General features: G+C 25.7%; 3 protein-coding genes across 3 annotated transcripts; 1 reads left to right on the forward strand and 2 right to left on the reverse strand.

The window, feature by feature from the left end:
- Nucleotides 1–1923: 1923 nt before the first annotated feature.
- LOC122503465 (odorant receptor 13a-like) lies at nt 1924–6530 on the reverse strand. The gene is made up of 7 exons (XM_043614023.1): nt 6117–6530; nt 3808–4072; nt 3431–3550; nt 3252–3342; nt 3027–3163; nt 2620–2752; nt 1924–2566 (listed from the first exon to the last, which is right to left on the reverse strand). Exons 1-7 carry the CDS (start codon nt 6211–6213, stop codon nt 2516–2518), a joined length of 894 nt encoding a protein of 297 aa, XP_043469958.1. The 5' UTR covers nt 6214–6530; the 3' UTR covers nt 1924–2515.
- Nucleotides 6531–8068: 1538 nt separating this feature from the next.
- On the reverse strand, nt 8069–10650 carry LOC122503466 (iron-sulfur cluster assembly enzyme ISCU, mitochondrial). Its single transcript, XM_043614024.1, has 4 exons — nt 10410–10650; nt 8761–8985; nt 8605–8683; nt 8069–8351 (listed from the first exon to the last, which is right to left on the reverse strand). The coding sequence occupies exons 1-4, from the start codon at nt 10497–10499 to the stop codon at nt 8263–8265; spliced, it is 483 nt and encodes a 160-aa protein (XP_043469959.1). The 5' UTR covers nt 10500–10650; the 3' UTR covers nt 8069–8262.
- A 167-nt stretch (nt 10651–10817) lies between these two features.
- LOC122503462 (mediator of RNA polymerase II transcription subunit 15) lies at nt 10818–20190 on the forward strand. Its single transcript, XM_043614019.1, has 12 exons — nt 10818–11033; nt 11496–11615; nt 11703–11790; nt 12163–12214; nt 12363–12554; nt 15617–15888; nt 18099–18272; nt 18350–18468; nt 18565–18644; nt 18766–18924; nt 19093–19381; nt 19494–20190. Exons 2-12 carry the CDS (start codon nt 11554–11556, stop codon nt 19924–19926), a joined length of 1920 nt encoding a protein of 639 aa, XP_043469954.1. The 5' UTR covers nt 10818–11033; nt 11496–11553; the 3' UTR covers nt 19927–20190.
- Nucleotides 20191–24299: the final 4109 nt, after the last annotated feature.

A 24299-nucleotide genomic window follows, 5' to 3' on the forward strand; every position in this document is an offset into this window, starting at 1 on the left:
AGTATAAATTAATTAAATTGAATGAGATCGGAATTATTTAATTCTGATTCTTTTCTACATAATAACTGTCTTATTGTATATAATAACAAAATAATAAAATATTACAATAAATAGGAAATTACTATCGATTTCTATTGTATTCGTATAATAAATATAGCGGTAACCCTCTTTTGTATTTTAGATATGTTGACAGGACAATTTTCGGATTCAATAGTTGAAAAGGTAAAATCGGGGTGGCACTCACACTACAGAAAACGATTTCCAGGAGGACCTGGAAAGAGTTTCAAACATGCCAAAAGGATGGAATTTAATAATTTCTTCTGTCATTTTATATCCAAACGAAAATGCTTGATAATTATTTTCTAGCAGTCTTAAAATTTTTGTTACCCTAATGTTGCAAATACACCACATGCATGATAGAGAAAAGCCAAAAATACTGCATCTGTACTAACAATAATTGTAATTATTACTGTATTAGTATGACAAGTATGTAGTGTGATACAAAAGTAATTATCGTTTTGATTTACAAAATATTCTACCACTGAGTTGAATTTTCTTGAACGAGACTGATTTAACGGCATTATGATATCCATAATTAATGGACATAGTGGTTCTAAAAGAAATTCAAACCAACATGTACAAATAACAACTGCAAGAAACATACAAAATTTTTATAAATATTATATACATGTTTACTATATAATTTTTAATTATTTTGTTTGAGATAAAATTCCGAGGGTGGCGAAGATCGAAATAATTATTATTATATAAGTCTTACTCAAAAATAAAATGATGAACATTCTTCCTTTAACTTCGTGTTCAAGAAGAATTTTTAATTCTCTTTCGGATTTCCAAATAAACCAATCTTTTTTCATTTTAACTAAAAGCTCCTCTATCTATAATATTAAAAAAAATGTGTATATGCCGATAAAAAATTTCATAAACAATTATTATACATAGTGACATACATTATTATTGCAAAAATTGATAAATGACTCTTGATTGTATATATATATATATATATATATATATATATATATATATATATATGTGCAAAAAATACACAACTATAATATAAAAAATATGTATACTTTAAATTAATTTGAATAAAAATACCTGTGCCACAAGAAAACTTAGTATACTAAACCAATGAAAAACGGTAATAATTCGTTGCATGAATTTATTTTGATGTGGACAACATTCAATCAAACACAGTAGATATTCATTTATTCTATAGAAAGTTTTATAATAATCGATATCAATTTTAGAACTCATTGCCGCTAGGAACTCAACTTCTCGTTTCTGTTTCCTTTTCTTCATTGAAGTAACTGTTTTGTTATTTCTTTTTTCAAAAAATCTTGATATGAATTGAAGTGAAATTGTAGTTTATTAATTTCTATCAAGAAATTACTGTTCTGAAATAAAGTTTAAAGAGAATGTTAATGGTATATATGAAAGTAAATGATTTGAAACTTTCTTTCTATAAAGTTTTATAGGTTTTAATAAAGTATACGGAATAAATTATATACTCTAGAAATTGATTTTAAATTTACCATATTATGGTTTTTTGTGACATAAGTTTTTCCAATCAAGATAAACTACCTGTAAATTATTTTCTTTTAGGAAATGTTTATGTTATATAAACGTTGAAATCGATTTTGCGACTATGTCAATAAATAAGATTATTTTCATAGGAAATATAATAAAAATATAAGTTGAATATAAAATTAACAAATTAAATCTTCTATTTTCAGTTTTGATATTAATATATCAATTTATCAACTTTTGGAATTAATTATTTTATTTTACACTCAAATCTACTTGTCGTTGAATATTTGAATTTTTTTAAAGTAGAAATAATTTAAAAACAAAATTTTTAATCAGATCATGATATTTTTTAAATTAAACATATTTATATTTCAGAGCAACATTAAAAATATTTGGACGCAATCATGGATTTAGAAGACAGAAGAGTTTACAATTTCTGATAGTATACGCCAATCAATAATTAGCATATCAACTTCTCTAGTTTAAATAAAGTACTAACTTTTATAAATATGTATTTTTTTTTATTTCAATAAAAATTAAAATATTACTTAACAAAATTCAATTTATAACACTGTATAAATTGTCGGAATTACAGTTATTATAACAATTATTATTTTATACAAGTGTTTAATTACAGTTTTTGTAAAATACATTGCATACAATTTATAACCGAGTTAATTATATGTCTAATTGCAAAATAATAATTCTAATGTAAAATTTAAAAATAAATTACTTGTAAAAAAAATTTTATAATCTAGTACATAATTCAGAAAAATGTCCTGAAAGATTTTATACAAAATCAAATAATTTGATGTGTAAGAAACTGCTTTCCTTACTTCAAAAACATTTATCTGTGATTAATTAAATAAGTTATTAATTTTTAAAGATTGTATTACATTACATATATCTAGTACAGTCGCACTTACCACATCTTAGTTGTATTCTAATATAGATTTTAATTAAGATTTCATCTCATCGATGAAAGCATTGTAAAGTAAGACATTGACGCGCGAATCATCTGTAAAAGTAAAATTATTTCTCTCTCTGGAAAATAAAACTAAATTAACTTACCACTGAAAAGCTTTCTATTTCAATAGGATAAACTTGAAGAGCGGTAATTTTGTAGGTGTAATTAGTTTTCGTTAATATTTGAAGTATCATTTTTCTTGATTTTATTGGAAGTTCATACCATCGACAGAAATATCTTCAAAATAATAAATAGTTGATAAATAGTTTTTAGTTATTCATCCCGTGTAGAAATTTCGCTGGGGCCCTGATCAGGGCCGGATAGGGCCGACCTATTAGGGAATGAAACGCCGCGCCCGATGTGGCCCTGATCAGGAAATCCACATTTTCTTGTCGCCCCGATCTGGCCCTGATCGGGCGCGGCGTTTCATTCCTTACTATGGCCCTAGTAGGGCAATTTCTACACGGGATCTGGCCTTTTTTGAGTTTATTTTATTAATTTATTTACTTACACATTTTTAAAAAGTAAACTAATTTTATCCGTTAGTCGTTGCGATGATAAACTAACATAAAATAAACTGAACGAATGAGCCATAACAAATAGTACAAATCTGACAGCCTCGTGTGGTTTATCTAAGTTCATTATAACCTGTAAAGAATTCATATTACATTGTCAATTCATTATCATATTTGGATTAATTTCCATCATTGATAGAGTATTGACAAAACATCTTTACCAGTATTCCAATAAGACTTATGATGATAACAGTGATTAGTATTTGAATTAAAAAGGAAATTGCAAACAGAGATTCAATTACACAGAGGAATCTGATATAAAAAATGAAAAGAATTAATAAAATTTGAAAACTAGTTGCAATCTCGATATCTTTAAAGTAGAATAACCCTGCGCACTTACTCTAAACCACTGCAGTGTCTTTGCACACATATTGAGATTTCTTGATCAACTATATCATATTCTTTTTCAATACTATGCTTTTCTTTAGGTATTTTCTTGTCTAAATTCTCTAGTTTCTGACTACAGAAAAATAAAATTATTAATATTCAAAAACATGTACAGACAATTGCATATATAAACTGTTTATCTGCTAAGGTTATAAAAATTAGTACACAGAACCTAATAGGGAAGACAATATATAATAAATAATCCAAAAGACAGAACCTAACAGAAAGTTAGGTGACAAGTTTTAACAAATTAAATATAGATTGTAATTTAATTTTTTAGCTAAACCTTTCGAGCAAAAATACAGTAAAGATGTTTATGAAAAAATTTACCCCAAGGCAGCAAAATAACCACAAGCATGTTGAGTAAATAGTAAAAATGATACATCAAAATTAAATCCAGAAGAAATTTTCACATATGCGGTTATGTATATGTGAAGTTGTATAATATAAAAGTAATCCTCATTGTTATCAAATCCATAATCAAGTTCATAAATAAAAACTCTTTCACGAGTTTCATTAAGGGGCTGTATTAGGTCAAGTAAGCATGGTACTAGTGGCATAAATACATAGAAGCATGTAGTAAAAAGTACGTAACCTGCAAATTTAATACGTTGATAATCCAAAGGACCCCTTAATAATATTTAATAAAATAAATAATAAATTAACATGGTTGCCACAAAATGATAAATATAAAATTTCAGACTTTTTCCAGGATTTTCCAGGTCAATACTTATGCAATTCCAGTCAAAAATTAAAAAAATTTCTGGCCCAATAACACATCTTCAGATCTAAAAAATTTTCCTAAACTTCCAATTACCAAAAACTTAAAATAAGAATTACAAAAGAAAAATTTTTCTTCCTTAGATATCAGCAGAAAATGAAAAATTATTTTTTGGAGGCGCATGATTATTCCCCAAATGTCATTTTACCGAACTGTCATTTTAACGAATTGCATTTATTCGAATTGTTATTTTAACGAAATGTCACTTTTGCGAAAAGTCATTTTTGCGAATTGTCATTTATGCGAACTGCCACTTTTTCGAATTGTCATTTTTACAAAATGTCACTTTTGTGAATTGATATTTTTACGAATTGTCATTAATGCGAACTGTCATTTTTTCAAATGGACATTTTTACGAAATGTCACTGTTGCGAATTTTCGCAAAAATGACAATTCGCAACCGTGACTTTTTGTAAAAATGACAATTCGAAAAAATGACTTTTCGCAAGTGACAATTCGTAAAAATTGCAATTCGCAAAAATGACATTTCGTAAAAATGCCAATTCGAAAAAATGACATTTCGGAACAATATAACTATTCGTAAAAATGACAATTCGTAAAAATGCTATTTCGCAAAAATGACTTTTCTCAAAAGTGACAATTCGTAAAAATAGCGTTTCGCAAAAGTGTCATTTCGTTAAAATAACAGTTCGGATAAATGTAATTCGGTAAAATGGCAGTTCGGTCAAATGACATTTGCGGGGAATAATCATGCGCCTCTTGTTGCTAGAAAAATTCCAATTAATACAGTACCGGCCAAAATTGTCAGTCTACCCATTTTTGAAGGAATAAAAAAAAATTTTTAACATAAAATTTATAAAAACTCAAATTTTTTTTTGGTTATATTTTGAAAGACGATAAAATTTTGCAAAGAATAAGACCTCACAGAAGTCGTTTGGACAAAATTTGTAGAAGATATTCTTAAAAATCGTCATTTTCAATGTTTTACGAAAATTCAAATAACTTCTAAAATAATGAACGCTTTTTAATAATCTTAGGCTTATTTTAAAGGTCATTTGCTACACTATAAGAATTACTTATAGGCATTAACCTGTAATTTTTTTTTTTGAATAAGCATGACGTCAAAATTGGACAAAAAAATTGGAAAAATTTGAAATAAATTTTTTGTACTAAAAACTATTCTAGAACATATATAAAACATAATAGGGTGTAGATTTTTCAAGAAAATTTAATAAAAAAATATGTTTGAACTTCAAAAATTATTTTTCTTTTAATAATATTCTTTCCAATTTTTTGAATTTTTTTGACCAACTTTGACGTCATGCTTATTCCAAGTAAAAAATTACAGGTTAATGACTATAAGTAATTCTTATTCTGTAGAAAATGACCTTTAAAATAAGCCTAAGATTATTAAAAAGCGTTCATTATTTTAGAAGTTATTCAAATTTTTGTAAAACATTGAAAATGACGATTTTTAAGAATATCTTCTACAAATGTTGGCCAAATGACTTCTGTAAGGTCTTATTCTTTTCAAAATTTTATCTTTCTTTCAAAATATAAACCAAAAAAAAATTTAGTTTTCATGAATTTTATGTTAAAAATTTTTTTTCATTCCTTTAAAAATGGGTGGAGTGACAATTTCGGACGGTACTGTATCTGGGTTATCAAAATTAATCTAATTCACAATTCATAAAAAGTAACCACAGCCGATAATCAGCAGAAGATTAAAAATTATTTTTTGAGCGAACTTTATGTTTTATTTGTTAACAGTTGTTAATAAAATAATTATTTACTGTTCCTAAACTATTTCCAGGTTTTCCAGGATTTCCAGACCTTCCAGACTATGTGGCAACCATGATTAAAAAGTATGTTTGATTAATACACACATTGTACATACCTACATAAATTTTGGTACATTCTCTTCCTCGTTCGCAATATTTAAGGAATTCATTAAATTCGTTTTCAGTTGACAATAAGTCAGAATGACTTTTCATATTTATTAATATACTTTTTATCTATATTTAAATTATGTATTATATTTATTTTCACAGTAATGCATAAGAGAGAATGCTAAATATTTGCTTTCAAAATTTTAACAGAAAATCACATGTATGTACTACATTATTAACTGTTCGAAAATGTTCTTAACTTGTAGCACCCTCAACTGTTATTAAACAGTTTTATTATACATAAAATAATAAACAAATTTACAAGAACTGAATTTTTAAGTTGATGCGATCAACGAATTTCCAATGAAACAGGTCTTCTCAAGATTCCCAAATGGTTTTAGACTTTTCTCCCAAATTATTCACGAAAATAAAAAAAATATAATTAATGAGAACTTTCCTCTAATGATCTTACAAAAAGAATGAATGAAATGGCGTTGTTTGTTTATCACCTAGGAAATTCATTGCCAACGTCATAAAAAGAAAGTCACGTTACTAAACTAGATTCATGCGCTATACGATTTTTGATTGGTTATATGTAAGTTAATCCGGAAATTTTCTAGTTCCTCTATTATTATCAACATTGTCATCGTGATTACCTTTTCAGAACTGAGAAAACATGTCATAAATTTTATTGCAAATACGATAGTAGTCAAGAGAGGTAATGTGCGTATCATAATTTTATCTGCACCATCGTCCCAGAGCTTGATGTAGCAATTTAACTATAAATGAAATTCTTATTATTTTTTTATTGACATATAACCCCGTAAGGCCCAAATAACCCTTGTGCCCCTTGTGCCATGTGTCATCATATGTGGGGGATTTCACGTGAAGTGATCCAGGCCTCATGCGTTTACACATCATAGTTTGCTGACTTTATAGTTCACTTAGAAAAAAAGATGTGAATTTCACAAAATATGTTTTGGAAAGGTTTTTTCGTGTACTTTTCAATGAGATGTTAGTTTAAAAAAAAATTTTTTTTGACCTTGGAAATTAAAAATTAAAATTAATTTTCATTTTTTTGTAAAATCGGTATCTAAAAAAATTTCTTTTTACTTAGCAAGAAAGCTGAGCTTTTTTCCAATCCAAAACATTTCTACCCAAAGTGGGACATGAATTATTAATAAATAAAAAAATAACATTTACTTTATCGCGGTAAAACAATGAGATTCTTTATCTAGGTATCTGAATTCACACATTTTCCACTTCCGACTAGAAACTCTGACGGACGGCATAATTGCATCCAAAAATTTGGATATCCCTAGGAACTAGGGTATTAACTAGGGTTATTGGGTTAAGAGGAAATATAGTAATTAAATATTTGATTTGATCAATAAAACATTGACTTCTGTTATAAAATATATATATACCTGTGGAATAAGCAGACTAACATAAACACAAGCAATAAAAATTGCTAAAACATATTTTAACCATAATGGTTGAAATGGCCAAACTCCTGTTAATTTTAAGACATTTTTAAAAATTGTATAATACTTTTGTTCAAAAAATTCCATTTAAAAAAAATTTTTTTGTTTACAAATCTTAAGTTACTTTGCTAACATTAAATGAAGAAATATATATAAATCTGCCTGAGAAATTTAAAAACATTCTTTATATAATTATCTTACTGACTACATAATAAAGGAGGTCAAATCACATACATTCTATAAAGTCTCGTGAGCTTTGAAACATTCATTTCATTCGTCAAATAAAGAAGAATTAACTTAAAACCATTTCATCTGTATCTGAATAAAATAAGTGTTTTTATAAAAATTTAATGACTTCACGATTATTGTTTCGAACTTACGTTACTGAGTTAAAAATGTTTTATATGCAGGCACATCGAAATTAATGATGATTTTATAAAATTTTCCTAAGTAAATGGTAATGAAAAATACTTTTCTTTGAGTTCAAACGATTCACCTCAAGCAAATGAGGGTTAATGTGTTTATTTTGGTAGTAAAATATAACTTTTACATATTTTATTTACAAGAATTTAGTTTACTGTAACTTATATAATATCTAAATAACAACGAAATTGAATTTCGAATTTACCATTATACTTTGTTTTTATACATTAATCGAACAACTATTTTATTAATTACTGCTCTTAGTTTTCTCTCCATCTCCTTGTTGCTTAATACGATAATCTGACAAAGCTGCTTTAATCGCATCCTCTGCAAGCACTGAAAAATATTTATTTTCATTAATATTATATATTCTAAATATCAAGGTAATGTATTTATATTTATAATATTTTTATTATTTTATATTTTATTTATTAATTTTTTTATTATTTATTTATTTATATTTTATTTTACTTTTTATTTATTTAATTTTAATAATTTATTTATTATTTTTTCAAAAATCGAAGTTCTTTAAAATTTCTAATGAAATTAATTCAAAATTGAAATTTTATAAATGATAATGGCGACTTACTCGAACAGTGCAGCTTGACTGGTGGTAGACATAATTCTTTTGCAATGTCAGTATTTTTCAATTCCAAGGCTTCGTCAACCTGGTAAGAAATTTAATTTATATTACAATTATATATATAAGATCGTTAGACTGTTTATAATAATATTAAAATCTTACCGTTTTCCCTTTAACCCATTCGGTTGCAAGAGAACTTGAAGCAATTGCTGAACCACAACCAAATGTTTTAAATTTTGCATTAATAATTTTGCCCCCCTCATCAACTTCAATTTGTAATTTCATGACATCACCGCAGGCAGGAGCGCCCACTAATCCGGTTCCAACACGTTTATTATTCTTATCCAACGAACCAACATTTCTCGGATTTTCATAGTGATCCAAAACCTAAAAATTTTTTAAAAGATTTCAAGTAGTTTAAATTTAAATAATATTAAATATTTTAAATCAACATTGTTGGAAGACATAAAATTATATAAATAAAATGATGTTTTAGTCTGGTATTTTAAACAAAAATAATTAAAAGAAGAGTTTTTATCATAAAATAAAGTTAATCTTTAAATAGTAAAATAAAGGTATTAATTACGTGGAAAAATTGTTTTTCGGGTGTCTACTATTTTTGATCAACAAAATTCCCGGCTTTGTCCTAATTTTTCCCGGCTTTTTTTTCTCATCTTTAAATTTATTTGATTTCGAACGTAAATAAATCTACAAATAGCTTCCAAAATTTTTATTAGAGTTTTTATGAATAATTAAATTCTTTTAACGAGTTTCTTTAAATTTTTTGAAAATAAGTTTTTTTAAAAATAATTTTAATTAACAATTTGGAATATAATTGAATTAAACAAAAATTTTTTTCAATTTTTTAAAATCATTGAAATTAAAAAAAATTTTCAAATAATTGATGTTAGGACAAGAATTTTTTTTTGACATTTACGAAAATAATTGAACTTTAGAGAAGAATTTTGTTATTTATAAAGATAATTGAAATTTTTTTTTCAAATTTTGTACATTGAATTTTATTTTTTTTTAAATAATTGAATTTCTGCAATTATTTGTAATTTCTCCAAAATTGAATTTTTTTTTAATGTTTTCAAATGTTTTTAACAAAAATTTAAATTAGAAAATTTTTTAAAATTCTATTATTTTTAAAATTGCTAATTATTTTGTTTAAAAAAAGGTAGTTAAGAAGTTAGCCGCGCGAATTGTTGCTATTAGTTTATTCTAAAAAGTATTTTTGATATTTTCTTCTATCTAAATCTTCGTAGATAATTCTTAATCTTTCTTCATTAGTTTCTTTTTCTAAAAATTCTGTTAATTGCTCATTTGCCATCTGTGGAATAATTTTTATTTTCTTCTTGTTTCTTCATTCGTAAGACAAGAAAATTTATTAAATATATAAGTCTAGTTGCTTTTCTCAATTAAATACATTCAAATACATTTTATAGGTTATGTATCACTATATCGATGAGTAAACACATATCTTACCTTGCGCAGACGTCTTAACTAAATCTATAATGCACTATTGCACAAATTCAAGAAAGTTTGCGATCATTAAATGTAATATTGCATTCGACAAAAATCGATTTTCACAATATTACGAAATATATAAACTATATTTTATTAATAAAAAAAAAGAATAGAATTTCTACGCAATAAACTTTTTTCTTCGAAATAATAAAATATAACTAAAAAATGTTGTGTTCAATAAAAAATATATTATCTTTATATTTTACAGAAAATTATAAGAGTAAATTTAAAAGAAAATTATAGAAATAAAGGTTGATGAAGGTTAAATATAAACAATTTACGTTTGGATGATATGAAGCACGAGAGCCAGCACTGTAGATGATGTTTGCTGTTTCGGATAATTTGGAGGGCAAACTTCTCCAAAGTGCCATTTTCTTTAAATTATTAATAAAACTGTCAAATTACTTTTAGTAGATTTTGAGAAAAAACGACTGAATAAACCACGTGACAAAAGCAACTTCGCACACTGAGAATATAAACACAAAACAATTTCCTTACATCATTGTAAGCAATGCAGGGTCAAGTAAAAAAACAGGTTCAATCACTTCAACGACAGCGAAAGAACCCCTGTTGTTTCCAAATGTGACACTGTTTCATAACACTAGTGACTGCCACGAGGTGGCGCAAAAAAGCTTACGTAGAAAACACAGTGCTCTATCTTATTATTATTATTGTATCCAAGTTTTTAATTAAAATAAATATATGTATATTTATATTAACAAGTAGTTAAAAAGTTGTCTCTAAGATTAAAACGATTAAAACTTAAATTTCACACTAATAAATTTATTTATTACTATTCTATTCTTTATATAGAAATTTAATTAAAAATTATAATTTCCAGTATACGTCAATTTTTGTTTACATCGTTTACATATTGTCAAAATATCTTGTTTATCAACAAATAAGTGAGTATTTAAAAAAATTATAATATAATGCTTTTAGCTATAAAAAAAATTATTTTTTAGAAAATATTCTCTAAACATATAAATATTAAAATTAAATATTCTCTCGCATAACCTGCAAAAATGATCTTAAATATTTTAAGCCTTTATTGACAGGACATTTAATTTTTTTTTGGAGCAGGATTTTAAAGTTCATTTTTTTTAAATGATTATACGAAAATGTATCTTTAAATTATATTTTTCGTAGTGGAATACTATATTATATTATTATAAATTATCTTTGTGAAAATATTAAGTATTCTCTAGCAATATTTACTCTAAAATTAAAACTTAAAAATAAGTTCGGAAATAAAAAATTTAAGTTTAAAATTTTCTAAAGTTTCCAAACTTCTCTAATGAACTACAGTTTACATATATAATATTGTGAATTAATAATTTTTCAATCAATTTTTTTTTTATTTTCAGAATTCTGAAAAATTTTGTAATTTTTGTAAAAAAAATTTTTTGAGAATAGAAATTAATCATGGCATCGGACGATACATCTTGGCGTACTACTAATTTCCGACAAGGAATGGCTTCAAGAATGTAAGATTTTCTCTGTGTTATTTTCTTTAAAAATAATCTTTACTTTTTAAATAAATTTAAATATAATGATTTTTTCTTTGTTTACAGAGAGGAAGCCATTCAAAAATCAGGAATGCCTACAGCGAAAAATAGCAGCGATATGGAAAATCATGTTTTTCTAAAAGCCAAAAACAAAGTTAGTGTTTAGTTATTTTTTTTGACAATAATTTGGTAAAAAAAAACATAAAATCTATTTTAGTTGAAAAATATAAAATGAAAATTGAGAATTAAAAATTTGTGAATAATTATTATATTATTTACTAGCCGAAAATAAATAGTAAATTTTGTCCTTTATTCTATTTTCAGTATTAATAATGGTAATAATTTTTGTAATTATTATTAATAATTTTATACACTATTATTACAAATTCTGTTATTAACCAGACATTAAAAGTAGTAATTATAATTATAATAAAAGTTAAATTGAATTAATACTATAATAACTGAAATTATTTAAAATAAATGCTGCTATTATTAAAAATACTAAAAATTATTTTCTTTTTTGCAGGAAGAATATTTGAGCTTTATAGCTAGATTGATACTTCACGTGAGAGAAATGAGTAATTATTATTTTAATTTTTATTAATATTTATATTATTGTTATTATTATATTAATATTACATTCAGAATAAAATTTTTACATCTTATATCTCGTTTAGAATGAAGTAAATTTTTCTGAAAAGTGAATTAAATAAAAAAATGTTTCAGATTCAAAGAAGCAAGGTGGAGGAATGGCACCTGGTGGAAATGGTCCAAATCAAGGGATGTCTGATCCAATTGGCGCACTACAAACACTTGCTAGACAAGGCACTGGTAATAATCAAATGATGGGAATTCCAAATGCTGGCGCAAATCCACAAGGAATGGTTCCACAACCAAATACAAATGCAGCAACGAATCGTAAGTTTTCTATTTCTATATATTAAAAATTAAATTCTTAATAATAAATAATACAAATTACAACCACTGAAAACTACTATTTTCGTTTTTTTAGAATTTACACTACTTTAAATTCGCTAATACTAGAAATCAAAAATTATAATCAAATTCTTTAAAACGATTCAATTATTTTCAATATTTACTATTTTCATAAAATTTCGCAAAAGAATTCAATTATTTTTCTTAAAAAATTGATCAAAATTCATCCAAAATTCAATTATTTTTATAAATAATAAAAATTTCTACAGGAATTCAAATAATTTAGAATAGCATTTTCGAAAAAATAAATTATTTAACAAAATTTTTCTACAATTCTTCACAATAAATTCAATTAATTTCACTAATAATAATATTTTTCATGAAAATTCAATTTTTAAAAAAGTTTTTTTTGATAAAATTCTAAGCAAGAATTCATATATTTTCATAAATAATAAAACTCATCGAAGAATTTCAATTATTTTTAATACTATATTTTAAATTAATTAATCGAAAAATTCAATTATCTTCATAAATAAATTTTCCCACAAAAATTCAATTATTTAAAATAAAATTTTCATAATAATATTTATTATATTTCGAAAAAATTAATTATTTAAAACAATGTTTACAAAATTCTTATGAAAAATTCAAATTCTTTTTAAATATTTTTAAAAAAATTTTTCGCAATAATTCAATTATTTTCATAAATAATAAAATTCTTCTCAAGAATTCAATTATTTTTAAAAATTTAATTAAAATTCTTTGCAACTATTTAAAATTATTTTCATAAATAAGAAAATTCATCGCAGGATTTCAATTATTTTTAATGCAATTTTACAAGAATTTTGCTCAAAAAATCTTAAAAATTTAATTTCAGTTTCTCGAAAAAAACAATTATTTGCCAAAAAAATATTTTTTTTTAATTCTTTGGAAGAATTCAATTATTAAAGATAAATAACAAAATTATTCCCGAAAATTCAATTATTTTGAGACATTTTAATTAAATTCTTTGCAAAATTCAATTATTTTCATAAATAATAAAATAATTTTTCTCAGAAAATCAACTATTTTTTAAAATTTTAATAAAATTCTTTGCATCTATTTATGTAATTATTTTCATAAATAAGAAAATTCATCGCTGGATTTCAATTATTTTTCATACAATTTCACAGAAATTGCTCCAAAAATGTAATTATTCTTAAAAATTTTATTACAATTTGTCAAAAGAATTAAATTATTTAAAAAAATATTTCTTTTTAAATTCTTTGTAAAAATTCAATTATTTACAAAAATATAACAATTTTTCAGATAAATTCAATTATTTTCAAATATTTTAATAAAATTATTCGAAACAAATTAATTATTTAAAATTTTTTTGAAATAATTTAATTATTTTTTTAGATTTTAATAAAATTTTTCCCAAGAATTCAATTATTTACATAAATAATTCTTCGAAAATTCAATTATTTTGAGACGTTTTAATAAAATTATTATTCCCAAAAATACAATTATTTTCAGGCATTTTAATAAAAATTTTCAAAATTCAATTATTGTCATAAATAACAATATTCATCACAAGAATTCAATTATTTTTAAAAGTAATAAATTTTTTCTTGGAAATTCAATTATTTAACAAAATTCTAATAAAATCTTTGGCAAGAATTCAATTATTTTCATAAATATAGTAAAATGCTTTTTAGAAATTTAATTATTTTGAAAAAAATTTAATAAAATACCACACAGACAATCAATTATTGTCAAAAATTTTAATAGAATTCTTGGTAAATTTTAATTATTTTTAAAAACTTTTCGCAATTCAATGATTTTCAATATCTAGTATTTTCATAAAATTTCCAAACAGAATTCAATTATTTAAAATTTTTTTTGTAAAAATCTTCGTAAGTATTCAATTCTTTTCATGAATAATAAAAATTTCTCAGGAATTGAATTATTTAGATTAGAATTTGCTAAAAAATTATTCGAAAGAAATGAATTATTTAAAATTTTTTATAAAATTCTTCGCAAGAAGAATTTTAATTTTAATTTATTTAAATATATAAATTAACTAATATTTTATTTAGACTTACCATATTACGCATCCAGCAAGCATAGTTTTAATAATTTTTTTAATAAATAATTGTTAAATAAGTAAGTGATTGATTATTCATTTATTTTGTTGTAAAAGGTCATTTTTTTAAAAAAATAAATCTTAATATGTGTACTTTCAATACACGAAAACAAAAAAAAATATCGATTTTTTTCTTTTCGGGTATGAAAAGTACACATATGAGCCTCCGGAAAGTATAACAACACATAAAATTCTGACGCCCAATGAATTAGCATGGCGGTCAGAATTTTATGTGTGGCTATACTTTCCGGAGGCTTATATTAAGCTTTATTTTAAAGCAAAAAAAAAATGTCCTTTTTCAATAAAAAGTTAAAAATATTTTTAATTTTGAATTTAAAAAAGAATGTTTTGCACTATTCGAAAGAGGAGGAGAAAACCTTTCTCAATTTGAAAACTTTCGATTTTTAAGTTGGGACACTAGAGTAATTTTGCCCCATACACAGTTTTATAGAAATATAACTATTCTTTATGAAAGAAAGTATTAGAGATAAGCATTATCTCCAATCAGGCACACTATATTTTTGCTGTCATCTGCATATAGAAAGACAAAGAAATACCTGACTCGAGGAATTAAAATTTTTCTTTAATAAATTTTTTTAGTAGTGATAAAAAAGTTATTTTTACGCCAACATAAAAAGAAACTATTCCAAGGAAGCAGTAAAAAAAATTTTTATGTCAAAATCGATGAATTTTAACTTTGAAAATCGTCCACTTTTCACAAAGTGATAATTCTAAAAATATTTTCTGTAATAAGTTTACGAAAGAGGAATTTAAAAAAAAAATTTTTTTTCAATTTTATAATGTCAGTCAGTTTGGTCAAATAAACATTTGGGGAATATTTATTAAATATTTCTTGCTATTAAAGTTGATTTACAATATTTTTGAATTGGATGAATACTTAATGAACTGTTTTTAGTTCTTCAGAGTTTAAATCAAAGACCTGGACAAGGTGTTAACATGCCCGGTATGCAGAATAAAATGCCTGGAATGGGTATAATGCCCGGTCAAGCAACGGGAGCCGTTGGTCACATTGGTCAAATGCAGGGAATGCAGAATAGTTCAATTCTAACGCAAATTAATCAAATTGGCCAAGGGAATATACCACAGCAAATGGTGCAAATTGGCCCCGGACAAATGGGACAAATGGGCACTCAAATGGGTGGTGGACAACCTCAACAAAGTATTCAGGTGCATTGAAAATTTTCTCTAATATCTCGTCAAGAATTCAATTATCATTACAAATAGCAAAATTTTTCGTTAAAAATTCAATTATTTTCAAAAATTTAAATAAAATTCTTTGCAACATTTCAATTATTTTTAAAAGTTTTTCGCAATTCAATGTTTTTTAAATATTTACTATTTTCATAAAATTGATCAACTGATTTAATTATAGAAAAAACTTTTTGATACAATTCTACGTGAATATTCAATTATTTTCATAAATAATAAAATTTCATTTACGAGTTCAATATTTTCAGAATCGCAGAATTTCAAATATTTTTAATACAATTTTAAATAAATTCCTTGAAAAATGCAATTATTATTAAAAATTTTATTAAAACTTGAGGAAAGATTTCAATTTTTAAGAAACATTCAATTATTCAATAAAACAATAAAATTCGTTGCAATAATTCAAATATTTTCACAAATAACATTTAATTCGTCGCAGAAAATTAATTATTTTCAAAAATTTTTAAGTAATTTTGCAAAAGAATTCAATTAGCTTGATAAACAACAAAATCGCATAAATTCTTCCCATAAAATTAATTATTCTAAGGAATCTTAATAAAATTCTCTTCCAAAATCACAAGAATTCAATTCTTTTGAAAAGTAATAAAATACTTTGCACGAAATTAAATTTGTTTCAAAATTTTTTTAAAATTCTTGTCAAGAATTAAATTATCTATAAATAGATAGGGAAATTCTTTTTAAGAATTAAATTATTGTCAAAATTTTTTTAAAAATTCCTCTCAAGAAGTCAATTATTTTCAAAAATTTTAATAAACTTCTTCTCATGAATTTGTTTTCAAAAATTATTATTTAAATTCTTCTCAAAAATTTAATTATTTTTAAAAAATTTAATAAAATTCTTCAAAAAGTTTTGAATTATTTTCAAAAATTGTTATAAAATTCTTTAATATAATAAATTTCATTAAAATTTTAATTAAATTCCTTAAAAGAAATTAAATATTTTCAAAAGTTCAATACAATTCTTCGTAAAAATTAATATTTTAAGAAACATTCAATATTATTTATTTTTGTATTTAAATAATTGACTTTTCGTAGAATTAAATTATTATTTTTCGTACTTTTAACTAACAATTCTGTAGAATTAATTTTTTTTTTGATAAAGTTCAATTAAATAATAATTAATGTTATTGATTTAATGTAGAATTTTAGTTAAAAATTCTAGAAAATTTTAATTGGATTGAAATGATACAAATAATTTTGAAGAAATTATTTAATAAATTATAATTTATTAAATAAATAAATTAATTAATTAATTTAATAAATTCATTATTAAAATTTTTGGGAAATCATAGTCCTGCTTAGGGGTCATACACAAACTACGTAAGGCTTTAAGGGGGGAGGGAGGGTCAAGTTAAATCTTACGAACAGCAGAAAAAATGGCGCTAATGTATAGAAAATGTCTTACGATGGGGGGAGGGGGGGTCAAAATTTCTGAAAATATGCCTTACGTAGTTTGTGTACGTCCCCTTATAATTAAAATTCTTTAAAAATTTTGATCATTTCAATTTGTATTTTTTAAAAATTCAATTAGTTTAAAAAGATTTTACCAAATTTTAATTGTTTTTCAATTTTTTAATATTAAAAAACTATTGCCTTTAAAAATTATTTTAAAATATTAAAAAAAAATTAATTGTAAAGAATTTCTTTATAATTTTTTAAAAATATTATAACTTAATAACTTAAGAAAAAATTATGGAGAGTTAAAATTTATTATAAAAAAATTGAGTTTTTGTATTTAAATAATTGAATTCTAGAAGAAATTTAAAAAAATTATTTAAATTAATTGATTCGGAGATGAAGTTTAGTTGAAAATTGTAGATAATAATTGAATTCAGGAAGGATTATAATTGTAGTTTTGAGAAATTATTAAAATTCATAAATTTTACTCATTTTCCGTTGTTCGTTGTTTTCCGTTGTTCCGTATTAACATTTTTACTCATTTTACTTATTTTCTAAATATTTTTCTATAAAAAGAATTTTGTCAACTGTCAAGGAAAGTAATTTTAATGTCAGTAAAATTTGTCTTTGAAATTGATAGACTAAAACTTGTGATCACCCTGTTCAAGTAATTTTAATTCAAGTTTAAAATACTTCTTTGGAAGTGAAAAATTAAGTATTTAAAATTCTGTTCCTATTTTTTCGAATAGAGTCAAATTTCGAATCAAGTTCCCGGACAAATGGGAGGAACAATGGGCGGTGGATTGCAGAGTGGGATACAAAATAATTTACAAACTGGCATGCAGCAGCAGATGAATCAAATGGGCTCGGGACAAATCGGCGCTAATCAGTTGCAACAGCAAATGCATAGTGTTCAGAGAAAGGTGACGATTGGAGAAATATTTTGCTTGTGTTTTATTAATTTTTTTAAGTGAATGTTTTTTTTTGCAATTTATTTTAGCCACCCGAAATGATGAATGTTGGATTCCCCGGACCACGCAATGTGACGCCCAATCAATTCTTAAATCAAAGTCCTTCACCATCAGCGCCAAGTCCAGGAGGTTTGGGCGCTCCACAGAGGTAAATTTGTCTTTTCTCGTAAATCTTTTTTGTCAAATCTTTGTACATTGAATTATGAGTCAGTCGATGAATGTAATGAAAATTAATCTTTTTTAGTAATCAAATGGTCCCTTCGCCTGCTTTGGCTCCGTCTCCAATGTCTCAACCGTCTGTTCTTTCGGGACAACGATCTGTTGGTAAATTAAAACGTTCAAAATATTATTTTCTTGCAAAACAATTGCTTTATAGTCAAATTTGAAAAATAAATTCGAAATATTTTTGTAGAATTTAATTCTTTATTTTCTATTTATTTGAAAGGCATGGCGCCATCTCCGAGTAGTTCTTTGAATACTCCAGCTGGTATGGGAACGGCACCGAGTCCAATGGAGGATCACGTTTATAAAGAAACACTTCGCCGATTAACCAAGTACATTGAACCATTGAGGAAAATGGTTGCGAGATCAAATGGCGAAGGGAGTAAGAATTCGTCTATAGTTTCTTTATAGTTTCTCTTTTTTTTTCTTTTTTTTCTTTTAGTTTTCTTTTTTTAATTTCTTTCTTTTCTTTTTATACTTTTATTTCTTTTTCTTTTTATACTTTTTACGCAAAATGTTATCCAAAGTTTATAAACACATTTAATTTTAGACGCCGATAAGACATCAAAAATGAAAAAACTTCTTGAAATTCTATCCAATCCCTCGAAAAGAATGCCGGTGGAGACATTACAAAAATGTGAAATTGCACTGGAGAAAATGGATTTTTCAAAAAGAGGTGATGGCAGCGTTGGACCTGCACTCGCAACACTGAAGGAAAATCATTTCTTCAGTCCACTCTTAGAAGCAGTTAGTTCACATTTACAAAGTCCCGTTGCCAATCACACACTACAGAGAACATTCGGACCCTGTATCGAAGCTTTCTTTGGTCCTGAAATTAAGTAAGCAAAATTTTTATTATTTTCTTCAAAACCCTAATTTTATTCTTCAATTTAAAAAAAAATTTGTTATTTAAAAAAATATGTTATATATTTGTCTGTTTTTTTAATGCAGAAATTTACCACCGCCTTTAAAGAGGCAAAAAGTTGAGGAATCAACAAGTGAAATTCCTGACATTCTACAGGGAGAAATAGCGAGACTTGATCAGAGATTTAAAGTTAGTTTAGATCCTGCACAACAGAATGGATCGTTGTGTATTCAATTGATATGCTGGTTGGACGATCGTCATCTTCCTTGTGTGCCTCCAGTTTCAGTGACAGTTCCCGCTGATTATCCATTGACACCACCGCGTTGTGTTATGGCACCGCATGAATATACAACGGCATTTCTCAGTGGCGTGAAAGATGCACTGACTGCACGAATTTCAAAATTACCGAAACAATTTTCTGTTTCTCAATTATTAGACACTTGGGAGATGAGTGTACGTCAGGCGAGTGCTCCATCTTCTAAAACGCCAACTTCCACTGGTATTTTAATGGGAACATAATGAAATTCAATATTCAACTATTTATTGCCTTGACAAATTTTTTTTAGCATCAATTCATTAAATTGTATTTTTGTGTCATCAAGCGAAAATTTTTACTTGTTTAAAAAAGTAAATTGTGTACAATTCAAATTTTGGGGATTACTTTTCTTCTTTTGTTGAAATCAGTTTTTGATATATAAATTCAAACTTTAGTTCAAAATTGGTGTAAAATTAGTTTGTATTAAATGAATTTTTTTATTAATAAATATCTGGAATTAAGGCCGAGATGATGCATTCTAGTAGGTCCCAAGAGCACTCATTCATTTTGTGTATGTTTGCAACACGAGAATACAAAACTAATGATCATTATGTTAAAGCCTGACGACTTTACAGATCTCTTAGAACTGAACGTCTGTGACACTAAAGAAGAAAAATGTATGCTTTGTAAATGCAATGAATGTCCTGGATTCAATGAAGTAAATAATATTGTTATAAGAAATATAGACGAAGATGGAACTTTAAAATGTAAACAATGGGTAAATATTGTTCGAGCAAATTTAGTTACAATCGTTCAATCTCGAGAGGAATATTTAGAGTCATTCATACAACAGTTAAATTCATTGAAAGAACATCATTACGTGTCTACGAATCAAGCGAAATTCCTTGAACAGTTTAAAAGAAAATCTTCCCGAAAAATAAATTATTGCATAATTAGATTTTGCACAAAATTATTCGTTTATTGTCCAAGACGAAATTCAGTCACATCATTGGGTTAACGACCAAGCAACATTACATTCTTTTGTCATTTACTATCGTAATGAAAATAAACAAATAGAATCAAAAAGTTTTTGCAATCTAAATGGTCATAAAATGAACAACTTGTTTAAATATTTTGTAATGTCAATGTAACCTCTCTTTATGTACTCTCAATTCAAGTGGAGGTTACCTTAATGGTGAAAAATGCATGAAGTTGAAAAAAAATTTTTTCATATAAGGAAATATTTTTAGAATTGCTGTTTTTTACATTCTCATCACATGAGAAGGTATTAGTTTTGGTCGAATTTTGACTTTTGCTAATTTTATGAAATCTTTACGTTTTGAGGTGCCCTGAGTCCGAAAAACATGGTCCGGCGAGTGCGTCTGTCTGTGTGTCTGTCTGTCTGTCTGTCTGTCTGTCTGTCCGCTGTCTGTCTGTCCGTCTGTAGACGGTAATATGTTGTTCCCACGATAACTTTTGAAAAACTTATCGGATCGTTTTTAAATTCAACACACTTAAACTTGGTGTAAAAATGAAGGCTAAGTTCGTTAACCAGACATTTTCGTTAAAAACTACAAAAAATACGGTAGTTTCAAAATTTTAAAAAATCAATTTTTTCAAATTTCAGAATTTTTAACTTTATTTTATTTTAGATTAGAAAAATACAAACAACTTTTCTCTATAACATTTTTTCATAAAAACTCAATTTTCGAAGTTATAGTCTCTTAAATGGTCAAAAAAACTTAAAAAATCCTAAAATAACACTAAAAATCGAATTTTTTTAAAGGAATAAAAATCAGTCAATTGATTTTGACATATTCTCACCCTAAAATACTTGAAAAACATACTTGAACACAAAAAACTCGTAATTTCTAGAAAAATCACTCTCTATATATATTTTTTGTGCACTTTTTTGATAAAAAATCAATATTCCGACTTCATTATCTCCGACGTTCTTGCATATGCGATTTTGCTACCAGAGACTTTTTTTCTCGGCTTTGCATCAGCTACAACTTTGCTGTTGACAACTTTTTGCCCAACGCAAAACTTTTCGAGTTATTTTTTAAAAACTGTCAAAAAACTAAATTTTTTACATTCTCATCACATGAGAAGGTATTAGTTTTGGTCGAATTTTGACTTTTGCTAATTTTATGAAATCTTTACGTTTTGAGGTGCCCTGAGTCCGAAAAACATGGTCCGGCGAGTGCGTCTGTCTGTCTGCTGTCTGTCTGTCCGTCTGTAGACGGTAATATGTTGTTCCCACGATAACTTTTGAAAAACTTATCGGATCGTTTTTAAATTCAACACACTTAAACTTGGTGTAAAAATGAAGGCTAAGTTCGTTAACCAGACATTTTCGTTAAAAACTACAAAAAATACGGTAGTTTCAAAATTTTAAAAAATCAATTTTTTCAAATTTCAGAATTTTTAACTTTATTTTATTTTAGATTAGAAAAATACAAACAACTTTTCTCTATAACATTTTTTCATAAAAACTCAATTTTCGAAGTTATAGTCTCTTAAATGGTCAAAAAAACTTAAAAAATCCTAAAATAACACTAAAAATCGAATTTTTTTAAAGGAATAAAAATCAGTCAATTGATTTTGACATATTCTCACCCTAAAATACTTGAAAAACATACTTGAACACAAAAAACTCGTAATTTCTAGAAAAATCACTCTCTATATATATTTTTTGTGCACTTTTTTGATAAAAAATCAATATTCCGACTTCATTATCTCCGACGTTCTTGCATATGCGATTTTGCTACCAGAGACTTTTTTTCTCGGCTTTGCATCAGCTACAACTTTGCTGTTGACAACTTTTTGCCCAACGCAAAACTGTTCGAGTTATTTTTTAAAAACTGTCAAAAAACTAAATTTTTTACATTCTCATCACATGAGAAGGTATTAGTTTTGGTCGAATTTTGACTTTTGCTAATTTTATGAAATCTTTACGTTTTGAGGTGCCCTGAGTCCGAAAAACATGGTCCGGCGAGTGCGTCTGTCTGTCTGTCCGCTGTCTGTCTGTCCGTCTGTAGACGGTAATATGTTGTTCCCACGATAACTTTTGAAAAACTTATCGGATCGTTTTTAAATTTAACACACTTAAACTTGGTGTAAAAATGAAGGCTAAGTTCGTTAACCAGACATTTTCGTTAAAAACTACAAAAAATACGGTAGTTTCAAAATTTTAAAAAATCAATTTTTTCAAATTTCAGAATTTTTAACTTTATTTTATTTTAGATTAGAAAAATACAAACAACTTTTCTCTATAACATTTTTTCATAAAAACTTTTTTTTTTTTTTTTTTTTTAAGTTTTTGGGCCCGTCTAGCTTTACTGTGTTAAAAAAATTTCATTGATTTTCTAATTTCTTAAAACTTTTATAAAAATCTGTAGTTTACAATAGAAAAAAAGAACAGTTTTAACTGTTTTTTTTTAAATTGTCCGACATATTGGATCCGCCATTTTGAATTTCGAAAATCTAATATCAAACTTGTAATCAGCTACCCTGAAAACTCCCAAATAACGATTTTGAATCAAATCCACTTGACTAAATACATTTTTGTTTGTCTTTTATACATAATGCAAATAAGAAAACATTTAAATCATTCGATTGGGTTCTGCTTATCCGTGTATAAAAACATCTTTGACGTGCGTGGCGAAGAATAATTATGTATAATTTTGGTTTTACTTCGAATTGTGCAATAAAATTTTAGGAGAGTATATTCTTGACACTATAAGAAATCCGAAAATAAAAAAATCGATTTTTTTGACATTTTGAACTGGAATGTCCCCTTAATTAAAATAATTTTTGCAATTTTTTAAACCCCATTATATTTTTTAAAATTTTTAGGCAAAATTTAAAACTTATATAGATGTCATCCCTCAAGTTTCAACTTTAATTTAAGACATCATAAATGTCAGAGCATGGTTTTGGATAAATGCGTTGAAATAGTTAATTTTGTACGGTTTTTGACTGAAAATGATGAGGCTGAAGTCCGCAACGTTTAAAAAAACGAAAAATTAAAAAAATAAAAACTTTTCAACGCAAAAACGTTTTAATTGATAAAAAAATCAGGGTGGCGAGCGACCTGGAAAACCGGGAATAGACAGGGAATTTGAAAAATCTAGAGAAGTCAGGGAAAAGCTGTAGGAAGTGTAAATATTCTTAGTTATACAATTAAAAATGTCAATAAAGTCCAATGCACAATAGGACACAAATATATCTGCTTAAAAAGTGTTAATTTTAAACTTTATTTCATACGAAAATAATAATTGCTTTTATGACTAATGGATATGTATGGGGCATTCTCCGTGAAATTTTCACTCAAAATTTTTTTACATTCTCATCACATGAGAAGGTATTAGTTTTGGTCGAAAATTGACTTTCGCTAATTTCATGAAATCTCGACGTTTTGGGGTCCCCTGAACCCAAAAAACATGGTCCGGCGATGGTGTCTGTCTGTTCGTCTGTCTGTCCGTCTGTAGACGGTAATATGTTGTTCCCACGATAACTCTTGAAAAACTTATCCGATCGTTTTTAAATTTAACACACTTAAAGTTGGTGCAAAAATGAAGGCTAAGTTCGTTAACCAGACATTTTCGTCAGAAACAATTTTTTTTTTTTAAGT

This window comes from Leptopilina heterotoma, unplaced genomic scaffold (genome assembly GCF_015476425.1).
Source record: "Leptopilina heterotoma isolate Lh14 unplaced genomic scaffold, ASM1547642v1 Lhet_263, whole genome shotgun sequence".
Lineage (NCBI taxonomy): Eukaryota > Metazoa > Arthropoda > Insecta > Hymenoptera > Figitidae > Leptopilina > Leptopilina heterotoma.

Coding starts and splice junctions, on each gene's coding strand:
- LOC122503465 (XM_043614023.1), bottom strand. CDS start 6,213: ATGAAAAGTCATTCTGACTTATTGTCAACTGAAAACGAATTTAATGAA. Junction 4,073..6,116: donor ATGTACCAAAATTTATGTAG/GTATGTACAATG, acceptor TTAAATTTGCAG/GTTACGTACTTTTTACTACA. Junction 3,343..3,430: donor AGACACTGCAGTGGTTTAGA/GTAAGTGCGCAG, acceptor TTTTTATATCAG/ATTCCTCTGTGTAATTGAAT.
- LOC122503466 (XM_043614024.1), bottom strand. CDS start 10,499: ATGGCACTTTGGAGAAGTTTGCCCTCCAAATTATCCGAAACAGCAAAC. Junction 8,986..10,409: donor GTGCTTCATATCATCCAAAC/GTAAATTGTTTA, acceptor AAAAATTTTTAG/GTTTTGGATCACTATGAAAA. Junction 8,352..8,604: donor AGTCAAGCTGCACTGTTCGA/GTAAGTCGCCAT, acceptor AATATTTTTCAG/TGCTTGCAGAGGATGCGATT.
- LOC122503462 (XM_043614019.1), top strand. CDS start 11,554: ATGGCATCGGACGATACATCTTGGCGTACTACTAATTTCCGACAAGGA. Junction 11,616..11,702: donor CAAGGAATGGCTTCAAGAAT/GTAAGATTTTCT, acceptor CTTTGTTTACAG/AGAGGAAGCCATTCAAAAAT. Junction 12,555..15,616: donor TACAAATGCAGCAACGAATC/GTAAGTTTTCTA, acceptor AACTGTTTTTAG/TTCTTCAGAGTTTAAATCAA.